At 49.0% G+C, this 25,591-nt stretch overlaps 1 protein-coding gene across 1 annotated transcript in view; it reads left to right on the top strand.

Moving 5' to 3' along the window:
* Window positions 1-22,129, top strand: part of POC1A (POC1 centriolar protein A) — a gene marked incomplete at its 3' end in the record, with an annotated part of 30,658 nt that extends 8,529 nt beyond the window's left edge. Inside the window, exons 5-11 of the mRNA XM_082265697.1 lie at window positions 3,745-3,852; window positions 4,510-4,625; window positions 10,487-10,620; window positions 12,920-12,988; window positions 20,147-20,299; window positions 21,110-21,274; window positions 22,040-22,129. Coding sequence (XP_082121823.1) covers window positions 3,745-3,852; window positions 4,510-4,625; window positions 10,487-10,620; window positions 12,920-12,988; window positions 20,147-20,299; window positions 21,110-21,274; window positions 22,040-22,129 — 835 coding nt within the window. The remainder of the gene's footprint in view (window positions 1-3,744; window positions 3,853-4,509; window positions 4,626-10,486; window positions 10,621-12,919; window positions 12,989-20,146; window positions 20,300-21,109; window positions 21,275-22,039) is intronic.
* Between the last annotated feature and the right edge of the window lie 3,462 nt (window positions 22,130-25,591).

Here is a 25,591-nt window from a genome sequence, read left to right as displayed (position 1 = left end):
GAGCATTTGTATTCAGCCCCCTTTACTCTGATACCCCTAACTAACATCTAGTGGAACCAATTGCCTTCAGAAGTCACCCAATTAGTAAATCGAGTCCACCTGTGTGTCATTTAATCTCAGTATAAATACAGCTGTTCTGTGAAGCCCTCAGAGGTTTGTTAGAGAACCGCAGTGAACAAACAGCAACATGAAGGCCAAGGAGCACACCAGACAGGTCAGGGATAAAGTTGTGGAGAAGTGTAAAGCAGGGTTAGGTTATAAAAAAAATCTCCCAAGCTTTGACCATCTCACGGAGCGCTGATCAATCCATCATGGGAAAATGGAAAGAGTATGGCACAACTGCAACCCTACCAAGACATGGCCGTCCACCTAAACTGACCGGCCGGGCCCCTACCAAGACATGGCCGTCCACCTAAACTGACCGGCTGGGCCCCTACCAAGACATGGCCGTCCACCTAAACTGACCGGCCGGGCCCCTACCAAGACATGGCCGTCCACCTAAACTGACCGGCCGGGCCCCTACCAAGACATGGCCGTCCACCCAAACTGACCAGCCGGGCAAGGAAAGCATTCATCAGAGAAGCAGCCAAGAGGCCCATGGGAACTCTGGAGGAGCTGCAGAGATCCACAGCTCAGGTGGGAGAATCTGTCCACAGGACAACTATTAGTCGTGCGCTCCACAAATCTGCCCTTTATGGAAGAGTGAGAAGAAGAAAGCCATTGGTGGAAGAAAGCCATAAGAAGTCCTGTTTGCAGTTTGGGAGAAGCCATGTGGGGGACACAGCAAACATGTGGAAGAAGGAGCTCTGCTCAGAGGAGACCAAAATTACACTTTGTGGCCTAAAAGTAAAACGCTATGTGTGGGGGAAAACTAACACTGCACATCACCCTGAACACACCATCCCCACTGTGAAACATGGTGGTGGCAGCATCATGGTGTGGGGATGCTTTTCTTCAACAGGGACAGGGAAGCTGGTCAGAGTTGATGGGAAGATGGATGGAGCCAAATACAGGACAATCTTAGAAGAAAAGACTTGAGACTGGGGCGGAGGTTCACCTTCCAGCAGGACAACGGCCCGAAACCTCCAGCCAGAGCTACAATGGAATGGTTTCATGTGTTAGAATGTCCCAGTCACAGTCCAGACCTAAATCACATTGAGAATCTGTGGCAAGACTTGAAAATTGCTGTTCACAGACGCTCTCCATCCAATCTGACAGAGATGAGATATTCTGCAGAGAAGAATGGGCAGAAATGTCCTCTCTAGATGTGCAAAGCTGGTAGAGACATCCCCAAAAAGACTTGCAGCTGTAATTGCAGGGAAAGGCGCTTCTACAAAGTATTGACTGCGGGGGGTGAATACAAATGCAGCCACACTTTTCACAGATTTATTTGTATCATTTATCATTTTTCCTTCCACTTCACAATTATGGCCACTTTGTGTCGGTCTATCACATAAAATCCCAATAAAATACATTTACGTTTTTGATTGTAACATGAGAAAATGTGGAGAATTTCAGGGGGTGTGAATACTTTTTCAAGGCATTGTATATTCTCAGAGTATTTCACAGGCTTGTCTAAATGACGTGCAGCAAACTTTAAACGAGCTTCAACATGCTTTTTCCTCAGCAATGGAGCCTTGCGTGGTGAGTGTGCCTACAGGCCATGGCGGGTGACCGCATTACTTATTGTTATACCTGCTAATCCCAGGTCTTTCTGAAAGTCTCCACAAGTGCTCCTTGGCTCTTGGATAACTCTTCTAATAGTTCTGATCACTCCTCTGCCAGAAAACTTGTGAGGAGCACCTGGTGTTGGCCGGTTTATGCTAAAATGATGCTTCTATTTCTGGATTATGGCCCCAACAGTGCTCACTGGAACATTCCCAAGTTTAGAAATCCTTCTGTAACCAATCAGTATGTTTTCAACAAGGTTGCAATGGTCTTGAGGGAGCGCCTTGCTTTTACCCATCGTGAGATGTCTCCTGTGTGACACCTTGGTAATGAGATACCTTTTTATAGGCCATCAGTTGAGACTGAAAGGGTAACTCTACTTTCGTGGGGGGGGGGAATAGCAAATAAAGAAAAAACAATATAGCGTATACAATTGTGACACAAATCATATTGTAATTGAATGTTAATAAAAATTACCTTTCCTTTTCAATCTGCAGCTGTTGTAATTTTCCGAAAAAACAAAACAATATGGCCGCCTGGAGCTGATCTGTACACAGAATGTATACTGACCACACCCCCAGAAACAGCATTTCCTGCTTGTGTGATTGGCTCACCAATTTTCCACTAAGATACAAGTCAGATTTCTGGCATCCCCTGCAACACAAATGCCATTTTAGGTGAGATCCTCCCAATAGGAACACGTCTAAAGGGACGCAGGCCCAGCAGATTTCCTCATTAGAGCCCCACAGGTGAAGCAGCTGATAATTATGAAACCACTCCCATTCTGAAAATGCAATACAATATGGCTGCCTGGAGCTGTTCTGTACACAGAATGTATACTGACCACACCCCCAGAAACATAATTTCCTGCTTGTGTGATTGGCTCACCAATTTTCCCACAAGTCTGCACTAAGATACAAGTCAGATTTCTGGCATCCCCTGCAACACAAATGTCATTTTTGGTGAGATCCTCCCAATAGGAACACATTTAAAGGGACGCAGGCCCAGCAGATTTCCTCATTAGAGCCCTGCAGCTGCCACAGCTGATAGATAGTTATAAAAAACCACTCCCATTCTGAAAATGCAATACAATATGGCCGCCTGGAGGTGTTCTGTACACAGAATGTATACTGACCACACCCCCAGAAACCTAATTTCTCGCTTGTGTGATTGGCTCACCAATTTTCCAGTCAGCACTAAGTCACAAATGTCATTTTTCGTGAGATCCTCCCAATAGGAACACGTCTAAAGGGACGCAGGCCCAGCAGATTTCCTCATTAGAGCCCCACAGGTGAAGCAGCTGATAGATAATTATGAAACCACTCCCATTCTGAAAATGCAATACAATATGGCCGCCTTGGGGCGTTCTGTACACAGAATGTATACTGACCACACCCCCAGAAACATCACTTCCTGCTGGTGTGATTGGCTCACCAATTTTCCAGTCTGCACTAAGATACAAGTCAGATTTCTGGCATCCCTTGCAACACAAATGTCATTTTTGGTGAGATCCTCCCAATAGGAACACGTCTAAAGGCATGCAGCAGATTTCCTCATTAGTGCTCTGCAGCTGCCGCAGCTGATAGATAATTATGAAACCACTCCCATTAGACTCACTCAGCACAGAGGAACGAACAATGATTTCTTCAGAATAACAAAAGGAAGGAATCTGCAACAAAATTTGTTATAATCCCTGCAATGTACAGAGATCACCCAGAGGGGAATGTTTTTTTTTTTTTTTTTTCTCAACAAAAGTGGAGTTACGCTTGAACCAGATGATATTAATATAAAACTGACAAGGGGCGGGATTTCTTTCTAATTACTGATAGATTTCAGCTGGTGCCTTGGCTTTCCATGCCTTTTTGCACCTCCCTTTCTTCATGTGTTCAGTACCTTTTCTCTGTGTCATTCCATTTTATTACACAGAGCTTCATTTCTGATTTGGTGTCTCTGTATGTATGGATTCCATGGGTGGTTACTAACGTGTGGAAAATTTCATGTTAATAGAAAAATGTTGAAGTGTTCAATACTTTACCCGCTGAAGGTTCCGGATCTCATTCATCTCTTCCTGTACAGATTTTCCCCGGACGGAAGACTCATCGTGTCGGCCAGCGATGATAAAACCATAAAGCTGTGGGACAAGACCAGCAGAGAATGTATCCACTCCTTCTGTGAGCAGGCCGGGTGAGTCGCTCACACTGAGGACGCTTTACGAGGCATTGTTGGCGTTTGCTTCAATTTTCCAACATTCAAGGGCAGCAAAACTAAAGTATTAGTGTATGTACAGCCGGACAATGAACCTCTCATCAGCTGCTCACTTTTGATTTGTGATTGCAGCAATCTAAGAACCTTTCATCCATCCTTTCCTGCATAGAGCTGCTGGGACACTGCTGGTAGGGGGTAGCGGGGTGAGGAGAGCTGTCGAGTTGCTGCTTACTCACTGCTAGGTGGGGGGGGGGGGGTACAGGAAGCTAGAGGGACCTGTGTTGCTGAGGGAAGGACTTGGGTGATTTATTTGCTTCTATTGTGAACTTTGACAATGAATTGCTCCACGGTGCCTGCACCTACAGAGGTAAGTGAGGGCCCCCTTCTTTTTTTTTTTTTTTTTTTTAAACTTATCTAGTTTTTGTTAGGAATATTTAAATCTCTGAATGTCCACATCCTAGCCACAGACTCCTTTTAAAGGATTTGTCCATAAGGGTATAAATGTCATATGTTACTTCCTTTATTTTTTGGGGGGGGGGGGGGGATACATGTGATAAGGGAATGTGATTGGGCCGGATATCTTCAGTATGTTGTTTTTCCTCCCCTGTATTATTGTTCTCCTCCTTTTTCTTGCAGGTTTGTGAACTATGTGGACTTTCACCCCAGCGGGACCTGTATTGCTGCAGCTGCAACTGATAACACAGTGAAGGTTTGGGATATTCGAATGAACAAACTCCTCCAACACTACCAAGGTATACAATACTCACCGCCTGAGGAACCGGGCGCTGTCTGATCCCAGGCAGTATATACATTGTATTTTTTTTTTATTTTTTTACATTACTTTTATACTTTAAAATTATTGTAAAGGTATTTTTATCTTTCGTTTATTGACAGACACAGAGTTCCAAATTCAGAACCGTGGGGTTATATCGCCCCCTACAGGAGTAGGACACTAGGCAGAAAAAAAGACTTGGCTGCGCTTATGGGCGGTCCTAGCTGGTATACATACCCCCCCCCCCCTCTACCATAGGCCTTCAGTATTTTTTCTGCCTAATCAGAAGTAAGGACCGAGCTCCCTGCTGGGATTTTTGGTTGTGGCCATTTTTTCTTTTTAAAATGTTTTGATTTTATTTATTTTCCTGTGAGGTCTACAATCAACTGCCAGACGGGGCGACGGGCTGGTTAGTTAGATCCAGTGGTCCACCCCCCCCAGTCTGCAGGCCAGAGCTCCACGCTGGGTCGGCCACAAAATAGCCCCACTTGATGGGGGCTGCCCTGTGAGTTAAAGGCCGCATGTGCTTGACGAAGGGGCTCTGCGTGGCTCGGGAACGTTGCCGTATCTGTACCGTGTGACAATAAAGCTGTGGACCCTTCTGAGAAATCCTTGGAGTGCTGATGACATTTCTTCATTCAAACACTTCCCGAAGTCGCATCTGATCGGGTCTTGGCTGGAGTCGCAGCGTTTCTCCTGGCCGACCTCCCTCTGATTTCGGTAGTGAGGAAGGTTCTGTCTGGAGTGGTGCTCGTCTGAGTTCTGTTTATGGGGAGTACATTTCCCCCTGGATGTGGTTTGGGGCAGACGCGTGCACCCCCTCCTGTGACGGTCAGGCCTGCAGGCTCCCCTCCATTTGCTGTGGCTGGGGACTATGTTTTGGGCCTGTGTGATTCTCTATGGCCAGCGGCCATTTTTGGTTGGTCCAACATGCATAAGGAGCGGCGGCCATGACAATGGAGCCTTTGGCTGGGGCAAATATGGCTGTGGGGGCTTCTCCTTTTCCCCCTGGTGCTGGGTTTCCTTTTTCCCCTGAACGCCGCACACGGATTCAGGCTATTTCTGGTGCAGACTGTGCTAATCTAGTGGGGTTACTCTCTACTGTAGGTTATTGGGTGCTCTGCTTTCAGGTGCCCTTGTGGTGATACAGGTGCGGTGCCTTAGGTGGGTGAGTCCCCTAGCGGTGCTAGATGGGTTTTGCTGGTGGGTTCCCCCTTTACCTTTTTATGGAGTCTCAAAAGCATGTTCCCCCACCTGACCCCCTCTAGGATGCAGCAGGTCCCTCGGGGTCCCAGCCCTCCATTGATGCACTGATTGCGGTCATGGAGTCCTTTGTTTCCCGGGTGGACTGTGGTGGGCTAGGAGCCGCGCATGAAAAAGCACTGGTGGAGGCCCTAATTGTGTCAGTGCGGTTTGAAGTTGGAAGACTCAGCGGAGGCTGAGTTGGCGACGCTGGCGCAGTTTGGCACCCGCAAATCTTCCAAGGTGACTAAGGACTTTCCTGCCAATTTTGACAAGATTGTCACTAGTCAGTGGGATTCCCCAAAACGTACAGATGGAATACCTAAGCGTTTCGCTAGGAGATATCCCTTTTGAGGAGTCTCTTCTGAAGAAACTGACGTCTGTTCCACCATCGGTGGACTCTCAGGTTTCCAGGCTAAATAAGGCCACACTTTTGCCAGTGGCGAATCCTCCATCCTTTAAGGATCCCGTGGACAAGAGAGCTGAGGCTCTGGTTCGGTACCTTTTTTTTCAACGTGGCTGGTTCAATTTTGAGACTGGTGTTTTGCTATCACCTTGGTATCTCAGACCTTAACGGAATGGGCTAAGATTTTACACCAGGATCTGGAAGGGGGTCAACACCCTCCTGAGCTGGCGGATCAGCTGATCCAGGGCTTACAGTACATTTGTGATGCATCTTTGGATGCGGCCCCCTTGGCTGGCAGAGTATCTGTGACGGCGGTGATTCTTTGCCGCATGATATGGTTGAAGTACTGGTCCGCCAACCAGGCTTCTAAAAGGGTGCTGACTGATCTACTGTTTGTAGGTGACCGTTTTTTCGGGGTCTCTATGGAAGAGATCATTCTTACGGGTCTTACAGGAGGTAAGAGTACATTACTTCCTCAGGTTGCTAAGGGCAAGGAACCTCCTAAACGTGGTCCTTTCTTCTCGGCTCACAAGCAGCCCTTTCGTCCGTCTTGATCGCAGGAAAAGAGTTCGAGATCCACCCGTAACTTTGCGGAAGGCTCCAAGAGACCCTGGAATTGTAAGTCCAAAGCCGGCACTTCTGGTTCTGCAGACAAGCCTTCACCAGCCTGAAGAGGCGCCCTTACCCGCTTCAGGGGTGGGGGGGACGTCTTCGCCTTTTTCTGGATCCGTGGACTTTGCTCATTCAGGACAGATGGGTCCACAAGCTGATTCTGTTTGGTTACAAGATCGAGTTTCGTTCCTTGCCTCCGGCAAGGTTCTTTCCTTCCAATTTGTGTCTCACGAGCGTCTACAGGGCCTCTGCGGGGCAGTGCAGGACATGTTAGCACAAGGAGTTGTGCCGGTTCCAGAGTCGGAATGTTTTCAAGGATTTTATTCAAATCTGTTTACAGTCCCCAGGAAGGAAGGCAAGGTTCGTCCGATCTTGGATCTTAAGGTTCTGAACCACTTTGTGCAGGTTCAGAAATTTCGGATGGAGTCCATTCGCACGTAGTAGCTTTCCTTCATCAAAGGGATCTTCTGGCTTCTATCAGTCTCAAGGATGCTTACCTTCATATTCAAATATATGTTGGGCATCAGCGTTTTTTTGTTTTGCCGTGGCCCCAGTTCTGGCCTTGCTACAACAGAAGGGGATTGCGGTACTGGGTTACCTGGACAATCTGCTGCGCGCAGAGTCTTCCTCGGCTCTAGAGGCTGACTTGGACATAACTGTACAAACTCTACAGGAGTAAAGCTGGATGCCGAATTTTCAGAAATTCGCTCTGACTCCGCCCACCAAGCTGGTCTACTTGGGTCTGACGCTGGACTCGGCGTCAGCCCGGGTGTTTCTTCCTCAGGCGACACCTCTGAAGCTACAGGATGCTGTTCGGCTGCTGTTGTCCAACCGTTGGTCATCGCTCAAGACTTGCACGCAAGTGCTGGGTCTGATGGTTTCCACCTTCGAGGCGGTTCCATTTGCAGAGGTCTGGTATGGAACTGCGCAAAGGTTGATTCTGACCAAATGGAACAAGGATCCACTGTCTTTGGACAATTTGATCCTGCTGAGTTGGGGTTGGAGGAAGTCTCTGCTATGGTGGCTTCGTTCCCCGGCCGTTCGTCTGGGAAAATCCTTTCTACCCCGGTATTGGACTGTGATCACTACGGATGGCAGTCTGTCCGGATGGGGAGAGGTGTCTTGGGACTGTACTGGGCCCAAGGTGTTTGGACTCGAGAGGAACTTTGGATGATCAGACATTCTGTCTCAATAGATGGATCGTCTGCAGGGACGCACTGTGCAGATACAATTGGACAATGCTATGGCTGTGGCATATGTCAATAATCAAGGGGGCACAAAGAGTGCCCTGGCGGCCGGAAAATGGCCGATATCTTGAGGTGGGTAGAACTATATGTTGCGGCCCTCTCTGCTGTGCACATTCTGGGGGTGGAGGATTGGCAAGCGGACTATCTCAGTTTTGAGATGTTGAATCAGGGAGAATGGTCTCTTCACCCGAAGGTGTTTCATCAATTGTTCCTTCAGTGGGGGACCACCGATGTTAAACTACTGGCCTCCTGTCTCAACAGGAAGGTGCAGAGGTTTGTGTCAAGGTCTCGGGATCCTCTGGCCGACGCTGCAGATGCCCTGGTTGCCCCTTTAGGGTCCGTATCGTCTGATTTCTGCCTTTCCTCCAATACAACTTCTGTCGAGACTGCTACGCATAATCGAGGTAGAAGGGATTCCAGTCATTCTGGTGGCAACAGACTGGCCTCACCTTTCTTGGTATGCAGGCCTGTTAATGCTGGTAGCAGATGCCCCTTGGAAACTTCCTCCCAGGGAAGATCTTCTGTCTCAGGGACCAATCTTCCATCCTGCTTCACAGTCGCTGGCTTTAACGGCCTTGCAATTGAAAGCCAGGTGCTGAAGGACAGTGCTGGCTTAGTTGGTGAGTCCTACGCTGTTAAAAGCTAGGGAATCTACCTCCAGGAATATTTATCATCGAGTTTGGAAGGCGTTTCATTACTTGGTGTGAGTCTCGGGGGTGGGGGTTCTCCCCATTCTTTTTCGGTGTCTCGCCTGTTGGAGTTTCTACAACTGGGCGTAGACCAGTGTGTGGCTCTCGGCACCATTAAGGGCCAAATTTCCGCTTTTGGCTATATTTTTCCAAAGTCCGTTGGCGGCAAAGTCCTTGGTTCAGACTTTTGTGCAGGGAGTTCGCCATGAGATCCCTGGTGCCTCCGTGGGACCTCAATTTGGTACTATCAGTGCTTCAAAAGCCTCCCTTTGAAAGTATTAGAACTTCCTCTGCTCACTCTGGCAGAAGGTGGCCTTCTTAGTCGCTATTACATCCGCACGTAGGGTGTCGGAGTTGGCTGCGTTGTCCTGTCGGTTGCCTTACCTGGTGAATCATAGGGACAAAGTGGTGTTGTGACCCTGTCAGGCGTTCCTTCCTAAGGTTGTCTCGGGGGTTTCATTTGAATGAAGATATTGTGTTGCCGTCCTTTATGTCCTAAGCGGAAACATCCTAAGGAAATTACATTCCTTAGATGTGGTACAGGAAATTCCGGTGTACCTGGCGGTGACTGAACTATTTCTAAAATCGGATTCTTTGTTCTTACGGATGGACCTCGTAAGGGGGCAGGCCGCATCTGCTGCGACTATTTCCAAGTGGATCAGGCAGACGGTGGTGCAGTCCTCCATCTATTAAGGGTCAGGGTTCTCCTTTCCCTGTTTTAAAGCGCATTCTACGAGGGCGCTTGGTGCCTCCTGGGTCTTCCAGCATCAGGGGTCAGGGGTGCAAGGGGGCTACGTGTTCGTCTGTACACACTTTCACAATGTTTTATAAGGTGGATGTACTTGCATCTTCGGATGCGGCGTTCAGCCGCAAAGTTTTTGCAGGCTGTGGTTGCAGAGGCTCCCGCCTCTTGGGTGGGATTTATTCTTGGTGGTGAGCTCCAGTTTTTCTGGTTGGCTGTGTTTAGCCTTGTTGGGTAAATGTATCTCTTACTGTGTTTTTCCCACCCCTCATATTGACACAGCTTTGGGACATCCCAATGGTCTAAATCCTTTGAAGCTGCGTCCATCAGTGAACGATCGAAAACTGGATTTTTTTTTTTGTATTACCGTAAAATCCTTTTTTTTGAGGTTTACTGATGGACACAGCACCCACCTCTCTGTTGGGGTTGAGTTTTAGGTCTTCTGACACTTTTTGTTACAAACTGGAGTCCTACACCAGTAAGTAATGGGACTGCCTCAGGGGCGTGGCCAAAATTTTCTGCCTAGTCCTACTCCTGAAGAGAGAGCAGCATAAGCCCCAATGGTCTAAAGACTTGAAGCTGTGTCTGTCAGTGAACCTCAGAGAAAAGGATTTTACGGTAAGACCAAAATCCCTTTTTTTTTTTTTTTTTTTTGTGTCCCTATTGGCAGTTTTCCCCTCACTTCCTGTCCCTGTGACCACACAGGAAGTGAGGGGAAATCCAGCCAAAATGGATACAGATGGCATTAACTCTTCTCCATTTTATCTCCGAACACTTTGACATTATTTCCAGAAAAATGTTTTTTTCACAATTCAATATTGGGGATTGCTGTCATCACAGGCAGGAGGAGGGAGTGTTGGGGTAGCACAGGGGGATCACTCTTATGGCTCTCTTGTCTTGCAGTGCACAGCGGGGTGGTGAACTCGCTCTCCTTCCACCCCTCCGGTAATTATCTCATCACCTCCTCTAATGACTCCACCCTGAAGATCCTGGACTTATTGGAAGGACGTTTATTGTATACACTACATGGACATCAGGTAACGGGGGTCATACCTTTCTTATCCAACCCCTCCATACATCCGGACGCCCTCCGCCTCGTCCAGTCAGAGATCGCTTAGCATTCATTCAGTGGGTGCAAAACATTCTCTGTGCGCATGCTGAGCGGCCGACCACCTGTGCCCCTGCCCAATCACAGAAGTCTTGGTATTATGTGAACATATTTTCAAAATACAAAGGCTTCTGTGAATGGGCAACAGAGAAGAGTAGAGTCTCTGCAGCTGCTATGCCCGCCCATCCCCATCCTGCCCAATCACAGAAGTCTTGGTATTATGTGAACATATTATACAAAGGCTTCTGTGAATGTGCAACAGAGGAGTCGCTGCAGCTGCTATGCCCACCCCTCCCCTACTCCTCCTGCCCAATCACAGAAGTCTTGGTATTATGTGAACATATTTGCAAAATACAAAGGCTTCTGTGAATGGGCAACAGAGGAGAGTAGAGTCTCTGCAGCTGCTATGCCTGCCCATCCCCATCCTGCCCAATCACAGAAGTCTTGGTATTATGTGAACATATTATACAAAGGCTTCTGTGAATGTGCAACAGAGGAGAGTCGCTGCAGCTGCTATACCTGCCCTTCCCCACTCCACCTGCCCAATCAGAGGTTTTGTTATGTGAACATATTCAAAAAATGCAAGGGGGTTCTGTGAATGGGCACTAGACAGGGACAGGCATAGCAGCTGCAGTGACTCTGCTATCCTGTTGCCCGTTCACAGAAGCCTTGGTATTTTGTGAATATGTTCACACAATACCAAGACTTCTGTGACTGGGCAGAAGGAGGGAAGGGGCGGGCATAGCAGCTGCAGTGACTCTACTGTTGAAGATGCAGAGATCAGAAGGATTGTCTGTCTTCCAGTAGTATAAACCAGCCAAATGTAAATAATGGAGAGAAGTCCAGGAGGTGCCATGCACCTAGTTGGACTTATCTCAGTGTCTTCACTTCCTACAAAGGAGCTGAGTTCCTGGCAGATATAAAAGACCCAAAATAACACAACTCTGTATTCGGTGTTCCATTATTAAAATATATTTCTTTAGAAACAAGCCGTGTAAGTACTGTACGTGGTTGCTGTCCTTGCACAGCAGAGCTCAGACTGAGGGAGGGAGAAGCAACACAAGGAGCCAATCGGTTTTGGTGTAGTGATCGTGTGCTTACAAGGAAAACACTAAAAGAAGAGCGCAGATTACCCAGAATATAGAAGACACAAATGACTGTAGCTCTCTATTCTTCACTGCATCCTTAAAGCAAACCTTTCATTTATTGCAGCTTACCGATTCTTGGATCTGACGGCTGCATTCCCTTTTTTTTATTTTTTTATTTTTTATTTATTTTTTTTTTCCTTTTAGTTCCCTCTGGTGATCCAGCCAGAGTTTTTTTTTAAAAGAACAAGCTGTCCTGCAGATGTAGCAGTTATAGGGATGAGACAAACCATTTACCACTGGCAGGGGTGCTTACAATGATCAGTTTTTTATGTAAAATCTTTATCCCAAAAGAGACGAAAAAAACTGTTAGGCTCCATTCACATGTAGGCGTTTTGGGGCATTTTTGGGGAGTTTTTCTGCTCTAGGATCAGCTCTCAAAACGCCCAACAAGACAAATCCTATTCATTTCAATGGCCCCTGTACACATCTGAGCGTTTTGACGCTGTGAGCAAAACGCCCAACGCTCAAAAAAGTACATGAGCTTCTTTTTGGGCAGATTACAGGCGTTTTCCATTGGTCTCTATTCAATCAAAAAACGCCTGCACAAAAAACGCCTGTAAATCGCGGTAAAAAACGCGCGAAAAACGCTCTGCTCAGGTGTGAATGTAGCCTTACTGTTACACTTAGATCGTCGCTGCGATATAATAAATGTTTGGTTCTGGGTGTGATGGGGCTTTAAAGTGATTTGTAAAGTCTTGTGTGTTTATTATTTTAATCAAAAAAAAAAGAAAAAGATGGGGGGCTGAGGAGGGGGGGGGGGGGGGCTGAGGAGGGGGGGGCTGAGGAGGGGCTGCATACAGAAGGCTATCTTAATGCATAGAATGCACCTTCTGCCTTTACTATCACTTTAAGAAGTATAATCTGAAATGGTTATTTATCTCTACAATGTACGGGACCCCCCCTGCTGCGCTGCGTTGTATGTGCAGTGACCCCCCCCTGCTGCGCTGCGTTGTATGTGCAGTGACCCCCCCCTGCTGCGCTGCGTTGTATGTGCAGTGACCCCCCCCTGCTGCCCTGCGTTGTATGTAGAGTTGATATTTGCTGACTGATATCGCTGTTCTCTCTCCATGCTGTGCGCAGGGCGCTGTGACTGCTGTCCGGTTTTCACGTGAAGGAGATTTCTTTGCCTCCGGGGGATCCGATGAACAAGTAAGTGCAAGAAAGTCAGAAATACCTGGAATACCCGGCAGAGAGTTCATGTGAGCGCCCAGTGTGCACGTCCCTGGAATGTGAGAACACGCCGCACTCCCAGCACTGATCAACCTCAACCCTCTGCTTACACCGGGATCTCCCGAATCTCAGCCCTGCGCTCGCCAATTCTCACACTTCTCTCCTACATGGAAACATTGTTTTTGTTTTTGCTAGAAAATAACTCCCAAATCCCCCAAACATTATACACACCCCCTCCCTACATACACCATATTACCAGAAGTATTGGGACCCCTCTCTGTATACACTATATTACCAGAAGTATTGGGACGCCTCTCTATATACACTATATTACCAAAAGTATTGGGACGCCTCTCTATATACACCATATTACCAAAAGTATTGGGACGCCTCTCTATATACACCATATTACCAAAAGTATTAGGACGCCTCTCTATATACACTATATTACCAAAAGTATTGGGACGCCTCTCTATATACACCATATTACCAAAAGTATTGGGACGCCTCTCTATATACACTATATTACCAAAAGTATTGGGACGCCTCTCTATATACACTATATTACCAAAAGTATTGGGACGCCTCTCTATATACACCATATTACCAAAAGTATTAGGACGCCTCTCTATATACACTATATTACCAAAAGTATTGGGACGCCTCTCTATATACACCATATTACCAAAAGTATTGGGACGCCTCTCTATATACACTATATTACCAAAAGTATTGGGACGCCTCTCTATATACACTATATTACCAAAAGTATTGGGATGCCTCTCTATATACACTATATTACCAAAAGTATTGGGACACCTGCCTTTACACACACATCAATTTAATGGCAATTGCAGCTATAACAGCTTCAACTCTTCTGGGAAGGCCGTCCACAAGGTTTAGGAGTGTCTATGGAAATGTTTCACCATTCTTCCAGAAACGCATTTGTGAGGTCAGGCACTGATGTTGGATGAGAAGGACTGGCTCCCAGTCTCTGCTCTAATTCATCCCAAAATGGGTTGAGGTCAGGACTCTGTGCAGGCCAGTCAAGTTCCTCCACCCCAAACTCGCTCATCCATGTCTTTATGGACCTTGCTTTGTGCACTGGTACGCAGTCATGTTGGAACAGGAAGGGGCCATCCCCAAACTCCTCCCACAATGTTGGGAGCATGAAATTGTCCAAAATGTCTTGGTATGCTGACACCTGAAGAGTTCCCTTCACTGGAACTAAAGGGCCAAGCCCAACCCCTGAAAAACACCCCCACACCATAATCCCCCCCTCCACCAAATGATCTGGTGATGGGATAAAGCGGGAGCCAATCAGCAGGTCCTGCAGACCCGCCGTCATCTGGGACCCGCCAATCATTCACAGGAGAAGCGGAGAGAAAGATGGAGATCTTGTGTTTCTGCTAAACAGGAAAAAAAATCTCTGTCTTCCCACAGTACAAGCACCTCCCCCACTCAGTGAGTAAGCACTCCCTAGGAACACATTAAACCCTTTGATCACCCCTGAAATTTACCCCCTTCCCTGCCAAGTAACAGTTCATTTCTTTTAGCGCTGATCACTGTATTTGTTTTACTGGTCCCCAAAAAAGTGTCAAAAGTGTTGTGTCCAATTTGTCCGCCGCAATGTCGCTGTCCCGCTAAAAATCACTGATCGCCGCCATTACTAGTACAAAAAATAAATAAAAAATAAAAATATCCCCTAGTTTGTAGACATAACTTTTGCGCAAACCAATCAATATAGGCTTTGTTTTTTTTTCTGAAAATATGTAGCAGAATACAGATTGTCTTAAATTTATAGATTCGACTTTTTTTTTTTTTTTTTTTTATTTATTGGATGTTTTATAGCTGAAAGTACAAAATATTGTGGGGTTTTTTTTGTGTTTTTTGTTTGTTTATAGTTTAAAAAATAAAACCCGCAGAGGTGATGAAATACCAGCAAAAGAAAGCTGGATAGAGAGGAGTCATTATTGGGGATGTGTGCACATTGCTGACTTCCTGGTCAGTGTGACCACACACACATTTACTACACAACATTGGTTAAGAAATTGTCTTGTGCAAGAGGATGGAAGGGGCGGAGCCTCATATGTGAAGGTCACGCCCTTTCTGGCGTTTCATCATTCATGAAGGAAGAAGGAAATGCAGAATATTCTGTAACTGGACATCTGTGCTGATCATAAGAAGATTCCCAACCAACTCCAACGTAATTTCCATTTTATTATTGGAGACAAATGTCCTCTTCACTTCTTCTCCTCCTCTGGAAGATTTACCCCCCCCCCCCCCTTCATGACCAGGTCATTTTTTTTTTTTCTTGCAACACGGCGCTGAGTTACTTTAACTAACAATTGCGCAGTTGTGCAACGCTGTATCCAAATAACCTTTTTTATGTCCTTTTTTGTCCCACAAGTAGAGCTTTCTTTAGGTGGTGGTTGATCACCTCTGCGGTTTATTTATTTATTTATTTTTTGCACTATAAGGCTGCATTCACACTTGAGCGTAGCGTTTTTTACCGCGATTTTACCACTATTTTTTCAGGCGTTTTTCATTGACATCTATCAAAAACGCTGGTAATCAGCCCAAAAAGAAGCTCATGTACTTTTTTCAGCTTCAGGCGTTTTGCAAAACGCTCAGATGTGAACAGGGGCCATTTAAATGAATGGGGTTTTACTTGTTGGGCGTTTTGGAAGCGTTTCTTTTGAGCGTTTTTGGAGCTGAAAACGCCCAGGTGTGAATGGAGCCTAAACAAAAAAGGACTGACAATTTTTTGGAAAAAAAAATAAATTATTTAATTTCTGCTACAAAAACATCCAATAAAAAAATGTAAAAAACTTTCTTCAGTTTAGGCCAATTTGTATTCTGCTACATGTTTTTTGTTAAAAAAAAAAAAAAAAACCCCCAATAAGTGTATATCCATTTGTTTGCATAAAAGTATATGGTTAACGGGTATATGTATGGAATTTTTATTTATTTTTTTACACTTTTTGGGGGCCAGTAACAGCAATGCAGTGATCAGTGCGCTGTTACTGTACTAATGATACTGGCAGGGAAGGGGTTAACGGGCAATCAAAGGGTTAACTGTGTACCCAGTGAGTGCTTTCTAACTGTGGGGGGGAGGTACTTGTACCATGGGAAGGCAGAGATCCGTGTAACACAGGATCATTCTCTTCCTGTGTCACAGAATGGCAATCTGCCTTGTTTAAATAGGCAAACCGCCGTTCTGCTTCTCTCGGGAACGATCGGCGGGTCCTGAGGGACAGTCCCCCAGACCCACTGATTGGCTCCCCCTGTGTCCAATTACAGCAAGAGTGGGTCGCCGGTGGCACGCGTGGGTGCCCCAGACCTGGCAGTTCAGTATAGGGGAGTGTTTACTAACAGTGGGGGAGGTGCTCTGACTGTGGGAAGGCAGAGATCTGTGTTCCTGCTTAGCAGAAACACAGGATCTCTGTCTTCCCTTGTGGCAGAATGGCAATCTGCCTTGTTTACCACTGTTCTGCCTTTCTCTGGAACAATCGGGGTGGGGGGGGGGGGGTCCTTTCAGACATCGGGTCCGCCGGACCCACTGATTTGCCTCTGCTGTTTCCAATCTCAGCTCTAGCTGGTTGCCGGCGGGGCGTGTCGCAAACCCGGAAGAGGCAATCACGTACAGGTATGTGATTTCGCCTGTAGGAGCTGCCCCACAATATATATATATATATATATATATATATATATATATATATATATATATAATACACACACACAGGGGGGGCGGTCGGCAAGTGGTTATTGTCCCCTATACATAGTTAATTCGGGCCAAGCTGACCCAAATTAACTGTTTACTGCAGTAACAGGTGCTCTTGCTAGGTGTGTGACCTGTATGGAGCCTCCGCTGTATACAGTATTAATTCAGGCTGGGCACTGCTCATCCATTTACAGGAAGCTTTGTGTTCTATGAATGAGTCGGAGATCATGTCATCCACCCACCTTTCCACCTCAGCCAATCAAAGGAAGGTTTGTATTTATTCAAAGAATACATAGCTCCCTATGAATGGATGAGCAGTGTTCAGCCCAAATCTACATTTTATGCTGGGAGTAGGACAGGAAGCTCCCATCCCGCTGCTGATATACAGCGCTGTATACGGACGACTACCCCCCCCCCCCCCCCACCTTCACATCGGAGTCCTCTCATCCATCTCTTGACATCAGGCAAACTGGGTCTCATGCTCACGCCAACCTTGGGGAACCCAAACAGCGCCCTGGTGAAGAATTGCTGGGTAAGAGCTGGAGTCCTATATTCCTCCTCTCGATGCTCCTGACCCTGACCACTTAGGCTGCATTCACATGTCAGCGTAGCGATCACGGGCAGAATCGCCGCAATCCGTAAATCATTGCCTGTGCGTTGCCTGTGATTTGCAATAGCACCCCAAACGCTGTGCGATGTTGTCGCGATTTCCGCCTGCCGAATCGTGGTAAAATCGCGGGACGCATTACGCCCAAAAAAGGTACAAGAGCTTCTTTGGGGCGTCATGCGTCCCGGGATTTTTTTTGCGCGATGGTACCGCGATTCGGCAGGTGGAAATCACCGGCAACATCGCACAGCGTTTGGGGTGCTATTGCAAATCGTGGGCAACGCACAGGCGTCCCGCGATTTGCAATGATTTCCGGATCCCGGGCAGAATCGCGGTGATTCTGCCCGCGATCGATACGCTGACATGTGAACGTAGCCTTATTGGAACTAAGCTGCATCTGAGCATCACTAACTGAAAACATTACTTAAAGGAGAAGTACAGGGAAAGCTTGTTTGGCTGTACTACCTCTGGGGATCACAAGAGGGAATTTCGTTCTGCACTCCTGTGACCCATTTTCAGCAGACAGCAGGCTGAAGCCCGCTGTCGGCTGACATCACAGAGATTGTCCAGGCTGGAGAAAGATTGGGACCGGGTCCACCCACATGCGTAGACCCGGCACACTGCTCAGCATCTAAGTGAGCCCCTGCCTCCCCCCTCCAAAGCGGAGTGTCCTAGTGAGCACTGGGGGGGAGGGGGCAGAGCAGAGAGCTGTGAGAACCGAGTGATTGGCAGTGTCTGATTGCTCAGTTCTTAGTGTTAGAGCTGGCAGGGGACCAATGCAGCATCCACCTAGGTAAGTATGGTTTAAAAAAAAAAAAAAGTCCTATACTTTTAGTGCATCTTATTATTCAAACCCCCCCCCCCCAACCCCCTATGTCTCCATGATTTATTTTGTTGAGCAATCACTTTGAAAAACATCCCCCTAGCATTTCTAGTGGTGGCCATCTTGAGTAAGGGCACAGGACCCATGTAGTAGCATTTGCTTCCTAGATCCCATCTGCCCTTAGCTTGGGCAGGAAGGAGGGTGTGCTTAGCTGAGAAAGCCCCTCCTCCCATGAAGACTCCTGGAATGAATTACGTGTGTTGGGGGAGAGGGAGCTGAGGGATGCTGCGTGTGTTGGGGGGAGAGGGAGCGGAGGGATGCTGCGTGTGTTGGGGGAGAGGGAGCGGAGGGATTCTGCGTGTGTTGGGGGAGAGGGAGTGGAGGGATGCTGCGTGTGTTGGGGAGAGGGAGCAGAGGGATGCTGCGTGTGTTGGGGGAGAGGGAGCAGAGGGATGCTGCGTGTGTTGGGGGAGAGGGAGCGGAGGGATGCTGCGTGTGTTGGGGGACAGGGAGCGGAGGGATGCTGCCTGTGTTGGGGGACAGGGAGCAGAGGGATGCTGCGTGTGTTGGGGGAGAGGGAGCGGAGGGATGCTGCGTGTGTTGGGGGAGAGGGAGGGGAGGGATGCTGCGTGTGTTGGGGGAGAGGGAGCGGAGGGATGCTGCCTGTGTTGGGGGACAGGGAGCGGAGGGATGCTGCCTGTGTTGGGGGACAGGGAGCGGAGGGATGCTGCGTCTGTTGGGGGACAGGGAGCAGAGGGATGCTGCGTCTGTTGGGGGACAGGGAGCGGAGGGATGCTGCCTGTGTTGGGGGACAGGGAGCGGAGGGATGCTGCGTCTGTTGGGGGGAGAGGGAGCGGAGGGATGCTGCGTCTGTTGGGGGGAGAGGGAGCGGAGGGATGCTGCGTGTGTTGGGGGAGAAGGAGCGGAGGGATGCTGCGTGTGTTGGGGGAGAGGGAGCGGAGGGATGCTGCGTGTGTTGGGGGACAGGGAGCGGAGGGATGCTGCGTGTGTTGGGGGACAGGGAGCGGAGGGATGCTGCCTGTGTTGGGGGACAGGGAGCGGAGGGATGCTGCCTGTGTTGGGGGACAGGGGGCGGAGGGGTGCTGTGTGTGTTGGGGGACAGGGAGCGGAGGGGTGCTGCGTGTGTTGGGGGACAGGGAGTGGAGGGATGCTGCCTGTGTTGGGGGACAGGGAGCGGAGGGATGCTGCCTGTGTTGGGGGAGAGGGAGCGGAGGGATGCTGCGTCTGTTGGGGGACAGGGAGCGGAGGGATGCTGCGTCTGTTGGGGGACAGGGAGCGGAGGGATGCTGCGTGTGTTGGGGGACAGGGAGCGGAGGGATGCTGCGTGTGTTGGGGGGAGAGGGAGCGGAGGGATGCTGCGTGTGTTGGGGGGAGAGGGAGCGGAGGGATGCTGCGTGTGTTGGGGGAGAGGGAGCGGAGGGATGCTGCGTGTGTTGGGGGAGAGGGAGCGGAGGGATGCTGCGTGTGTTGGGGGAGAGGGAGCGGAGGGATGTTGCGTGTGTTGGGGGACAGGGAGCGGAGGGATGCTGCGTGTGTTGGGGGAGAGGGAGCGGAGGGATGCTGCGTGTGTTGGGGGACAGGGAGCGGAGGGATGCTGCATGTGTTGGGGGAGAGGGAGCAGAGGGATGCTGCGTGTGTTGGGGGAGAGGGAGCGGAGGGATGCTGCGTGTGTTGGGGGAGAGGGAGCGGAGGGATGATGCGTGTGTCGGGGTGCGGGGGGAGTGGAAGGATGCTGTTTTTGGGGAGGGGGGGGCAGGGGAGTGGAGCGATGCTGCGTGTGTCGGGGGGTGATTGGTGACAATTGTAGATGTGAGAGTACAGAGAGTTCACAAACCACAACAAATGATGGGTTTCTCCATGGCACAGGAAGTGGGCGGTCCTCGGATCGGTTATATTTGGATGGAGATGTGCGGAGAGGGATAATTATAGAGGACGGATTCTCAGCTCGTTTTTCTCTTTCAGATCATGGTGTGGAAAACCAACTTTGACTCCTCCACCTACAGCGACCTCCTGAAGCACCGAGCGCGAGATGCCAACGTGAACGGCATGGAGAGCAAAACAAGATGTCCGCCCAAACCGACACATCCCCCTCCCCCGAGTCATCCAATATACGAGGTGATCAGTGTGTAATATTTAGTTATATTGTGGAAGACGCTGAACAGTTTGGCTTTGTTCACATGAGGGGGGCACTAAAGCGTGCGACTGTGTGCGGGAGCCAATCAGCAGGTCCGGCGGTGCAGAGAGAAGCAGAATGATGGTCTGCCTATGTAACCACCTAAGGACCGGGCCTATTTCTGACACTTGTTGTTTACCAGTTAAAAACCAATATTCATTGCTAGAAAATTACTTAGAACCCCCAAACTCCGACAACGAGGAGCTCCCCATCCTACACAGGTCAGTGTGACTTACTTCTGGGGCCACTGGCATGGTGCCCGCCCCCAGTCCCAACGGCTGTCCGTGGGGCACATGCGCAGTAGCGCAATCCCACAGACACAGGGACGGACGCAGAGACACTTGCATATTATTAATATAGAATAGATATCCTACATACACCCCAGTCGGGCGGCCGGCCAAAACTCTTGAAGCGGCGGGTGTGCGCGGGCACGCGAGAGCCGCTCGGTCAGCTCTGCGTGTGTCTCTGTTGCTAGGGCAACAGGGACGCTATTTGCAGAGCTGGCTATGTCATGCGGCTCTCGCGTTGTTAGAAAAAAAAGAGATAAGCGAGAGACGCTCAGTCAGCCATATGTTCTAGCGCCCGTTAATTTAACAGACTTAATGTCTAGTTTAGTAAATAAACCCCTTAGTGTCCAATTTGTCCGCCCCCCCCCCCCCCCCCGGTATCCCCATATTGGGTGTCGCAGTTCTGCAGGAAATGTTTCCTCCTCGTTCTTTTCCTGATCGATGATTTGTGTTTTGCGGTTCCAGGCGGGTGAATTTGATGCTCCCGGTATGATTGTGGATGTAGGGAGAAGGCGGAGCCCCGGACCTCAGTCTGATGAGCGGCCAAACGCACAGCCAGAGAGCAGCGACCTTCACAACGTCGCCAACACGCTGGAGCACATTGTGGGACAGCTGGATATCCTCACCCAGGTAAGCGGGGCCCCCACCACATACAGAGTTCCACTTTAACCTCTCTGGGGCCCCCCAATCCCCGGGGGTGCTCCCAGTGTATAACCCCCCCAAATCCCAGGGTGCTCCCAGTGTATAAACCACCCCCCAATCCCAGGGTGCTCCCAGTGTATAACCCCTCCCAATCCCAGGGTGCGCCCAGTGTATAACCCCTCCCAATCCCAGGGTGCTCCCAGTGTATAACCACTCCCCCCCCAATCCCAGGGTGCTCCCAGTGTATAACCACTCCCCCCAATCCCCGGGGGTGCTCCCAGTGTATAACCACCCCCCCCAAATCCCAGGGTGCTCCCAGTGTATAACCACCCCCCCCCCCCAATCCCAAGGTGCTCCCAGTGTATAACCCCCCCCAATCCCAGGGTGCTCCCAGTGTATAACCCCCCCCCCAATCCCAGGGTGCTCCCAGTGTATAACCCCCCCCCCCAATCCCAGGGTGCTCCCAGTGTATAACCACCCCCCAATCCCAGGGTGCTCCCAGTGTATAACCCCTCCCAATCCCAGGGTGCTCCCAGTGTATAACCCCTCCCAATCCCAGGGTGCTCCCAGTGTATAACCACTCCCCCCAATCCCAGGGTGCTCCCAGTGTATAACCACCCCCAATCCCAGGGTGCTCCCAGTGTATAACCACCCCCCCATCCCAGGGTGCTCCCAGTGTATAACCCCCCCACCCACCCCAATCCATACCATTGGTCATCCAGTGTCATGTGACCTCTCTCTCTCTCTGTACAGACGGTGGCCATTCTGGAGCAGAGACTTTCCCTGACGGAGGACAAGCTGAGGGAATGTATAGAGAAGAGGGGCCCCGCCCCCGACATGTGACCCCGCCGCCGAGGTTCCTTTCACATTTATGTGGGTTTTTGTGTGTAAATATTTATTATATTTTATTTTAATAAAGTTTGTTATAAAAAAATATTTTGTCTGATTCCAGGCAGCACCGCCATCGGGGCCTTTGCAGAGATCTGATTGGCTCTGTTGACTCTTTCACTGCCACTGACATATGTCCTATGTCGGCGGGGGAGGGGGAATGCTGTGTGTAATACTGACAAGCTGAGTGTTGGCTTCCAGTTTTGTGATTGATAAACCATTGTGCTAATATTGTTTGATAAAATTGAAACTACCGCTCCAATATTCCCCGGGGTCTCTGCTTTCATAAAATAAATCGCATTTGGGGGGTTTTAAACTAAGCTTCAGGCCTAAAATGTGCAAAAAATGCTAAAACATCTCTGCCAGTGAAAGGGTTAAAGGAAGCGCCGCCCCTATTGATACATTGTGTGTGTGTATATGTCTCTACCGCTACTTTGTATATACATCCTATACCCCTACATTGTGTATCCATCCTATACTGATACATTGTGCATCCGTCCTATACCCCTACATTGTGTATAAATCCTAATGACACTGGCAGGGAAGGGGTTAATATCAGGGGCGATCAAAGGGTTAAATGTTCCTAGGGAGTGCTTTCTAACTGTGTGGGGGAGGTGCTCTGACTGGGGGAGGCCAGATTCCTGCTTAGCAGTACCACGGGATCTCTGTCTTCTGCCACAGAACAGCGATCTGCCTTGTTTACATAGATTGTTGTTCAGCCTGTCTCGGGAACGATGGGTGGGGCCTGGTGGACATCTGGTCCGCCTGGACCTGCTGATTGGCTCCTGCTGTGTCAAATCACAGCGGCAGCACTCTCCCCCCAGACCTGGAAGAGAAGAACTTGTACAGGTATGTTTGTTGTAAGGGGCCGCAGTATTTGTACGCGCGGCGCTCCGTGAGCAGGTAAATGAAAATTGGACGTTGTGTTCGCTTACGATGAACATTTTATAGCTTCAACCTTCCGTGTTCTCCATCCGAAAAGTCCGAATCCGGCTGTAGAAATCGCCCTACTAATCAGATGATTCCCCAATTGTTTGTCGTACAAAATTTTATTTCCAGTTTTCAGACTTAAAGCGGAGTTCCGGCCTATTTTGCAAGTTCTCGCAATGCTGATCAATAATTGGGCATTTTTTTAATTTTTTTCGGGGGTCCCTTACCTTTTTATCAGGGCATTTGATTGTATTTCCTCCTCCTCCCCCCTCTGTGGCCGCGGCCACCAACATCACTTCTGCCTTTGCATTGCATCCTGGGAGCTGTTTGTCATCACTCCCAGGAGGCTGGAATCAGGAAGAAGTCCCAGAACACTCCCTGGAATCAGGAAGAACTCCCAGAACACTCCCTGGAATCGGGAAGAAGTCCCGGAACACTCCCTGGAATCGGGAAGAACTCCTGGAACTCTCCCTGGAATCGGGAAGAACTCCCGGAACTCTCCCTGGAATCGGGAAGAACTCCCAGAACTCTCCCTGGAATCGTGAAAAACTCCCAGAACTCTCCCTGGAATCGGGAAGAACTCCCCGAACACCCCCTGGAATCGGGAAGAACTCCCCGAACACCCCCTGGAATCGGGAAGAACTCCCGGAACACTCCCTGGAATCGGGAAGAACTCCCGGAACTCTCCCTGGAATCGGGAAGAACTCCCCGAACACTCCCTGGAATCGGGAAGAACTCCCCGGACACTCCCTGGAATCGGGAAGAACTCCCAGAACACCCCCTGGAATCGGGAAGAACTCCCAGAACACCCCCTGGAATCGGGAAGAACTCCCGGAACACTCCCTGGAATCGGGAAGAACTCCCAGAATACTCCCTGGAATCAGGAAGAACACTCCCTGGAATCAGGAAGAACTCCCAGAACACTCCCTGGAATCAGGAAGAACTCCCAGAACACCCCCTGGAATCGGGAAGAACTCCCGGAACTCTCCCTGGAATCGGGAAGAACTCCCGGAACTCTCCCTGGAATCGGGAAGAACTCCCGGAACTCTCCCTGGAATCGGGAAGAACTCCCCGAACATTCCCTGGAATCGGGAAGAACTCCCCGAACATTCCCTGGAATCGGGAAGAACTCCCAGAACATTCCCTGGAATCGGGAAGAGCTCCCGGAACTCTCCCTGGAATCGGGAAGAGCTCCCGGGACCCTCCCTGGAATCGGGAAGAACTCCCGGGACCCTCCCTGGAATCGGGAAGAACTCCCGGGACCCTCCCTGGAATCGGGAAGAACTCCCCGAACTCTCCCTGGAATCGGGAAGAACTCCCCGAACTCTCCCTGGAATCGGGAAGAACTCCCAGGAGGCTGGAACCAGGAAGAACTCCCAGAATATTCATTGGAATCAGGAAGAAGGGCACAGCAGATTACACTGCGGCTTCAGATGCCCACATCCAAGATGGCCACGCCCAGACGGTGCTTTTTAAAATAAAGATTTTGACTAAAATCCAATACTGTACACCTTGTAAGTATGAGAATAGCGGTTCTGTAAAAGGCGATGGATTAGTATTATAGGGGTATTTTTAGTTCAAAAAAAAAAAAAGGTATTTGAGGCCGGAACTTCGCTTTAACCACTTGCTGACTGCTTAACGTTTATCTACGTTGCTAGCCTGTGAGGCTCTAAGGAGCGAGCGCGTGCCGCCGGAGGCACGCTCCCGCGCGGTCACGGACCCCCCCCCCCGTCCCTGTGAGTGGCGGACCCGATATCCGCCCGCTCACTCGCGATTGTCGGGTGAAAGGCAGGCGGCTGATGTAAACAGTCATTCTCCCTGGTGTAACTGCATAGATCATAGGATCCTGCTATGTAGGATCGTATGTCTCTGTGGTTAAATCACTAGCCACGCCCCTTTACAGTAAGAAGCACACCCCTAGGGACACACTTAACCCCTCCTTCTCTAATAAAGTTAACCCCTTCACTGCCAGTGTCATTGTTACAGTAACAGTACATATGTATAGCACTGATTACTGTAGAAATGTCACTGCTACCCCCAAAAATGTCAGTCAAGGGTCCGATCTGTCCGCCGCAATGCCGCAGTCCCGCAAAAAAAAAAAATCGCAGATCGCCGCCATTACTCGTTTAGAAAAAAAAAACAACAAAAATGACCAAAATCTTTCCCTTAGTTAGTAAACGCAATAACTTTGGCGCAAACCAATCAAAATACGCTTATTGTGATTTTTTTTTTTTTTTTAATTACCAAAATTATGTAGCAGAAAACAAATTGGCCTAAAATGTTAAAAAATTTTGATTTTTAAATTTTTTTGGGGGGAATTTCATATAAAAAAAATGTGAAAAATATTGTTATTTTTGCAAAATTGTCTTTTTTTTTTTTTTTTTTGTTTTTAGCGCAAAAAATAAAAATCGCACAGGTGATCAAATACCACCAAAAGAAAGCTCTGTTTGTGGGGAAAAAAGGACATCAAATTAGTTTAGGTACAGC

The sequence above is a fragment of the Pelophylax lessonae genome, assembly GCF_965119305.1.
Source record: "Pelophylax lessonae genome assembly, chromosome: 8".
NCBI classification, from domain to species: domain Eukaryota; kingdom Metazoa; phylum Chordata; class Amphibia; order Anura; family Ranidae; genus Pelophylax; species Pelophylax lessonae.
This window is presented reverse-complemented; position numbering and strand designations above follow the sequence as displayed.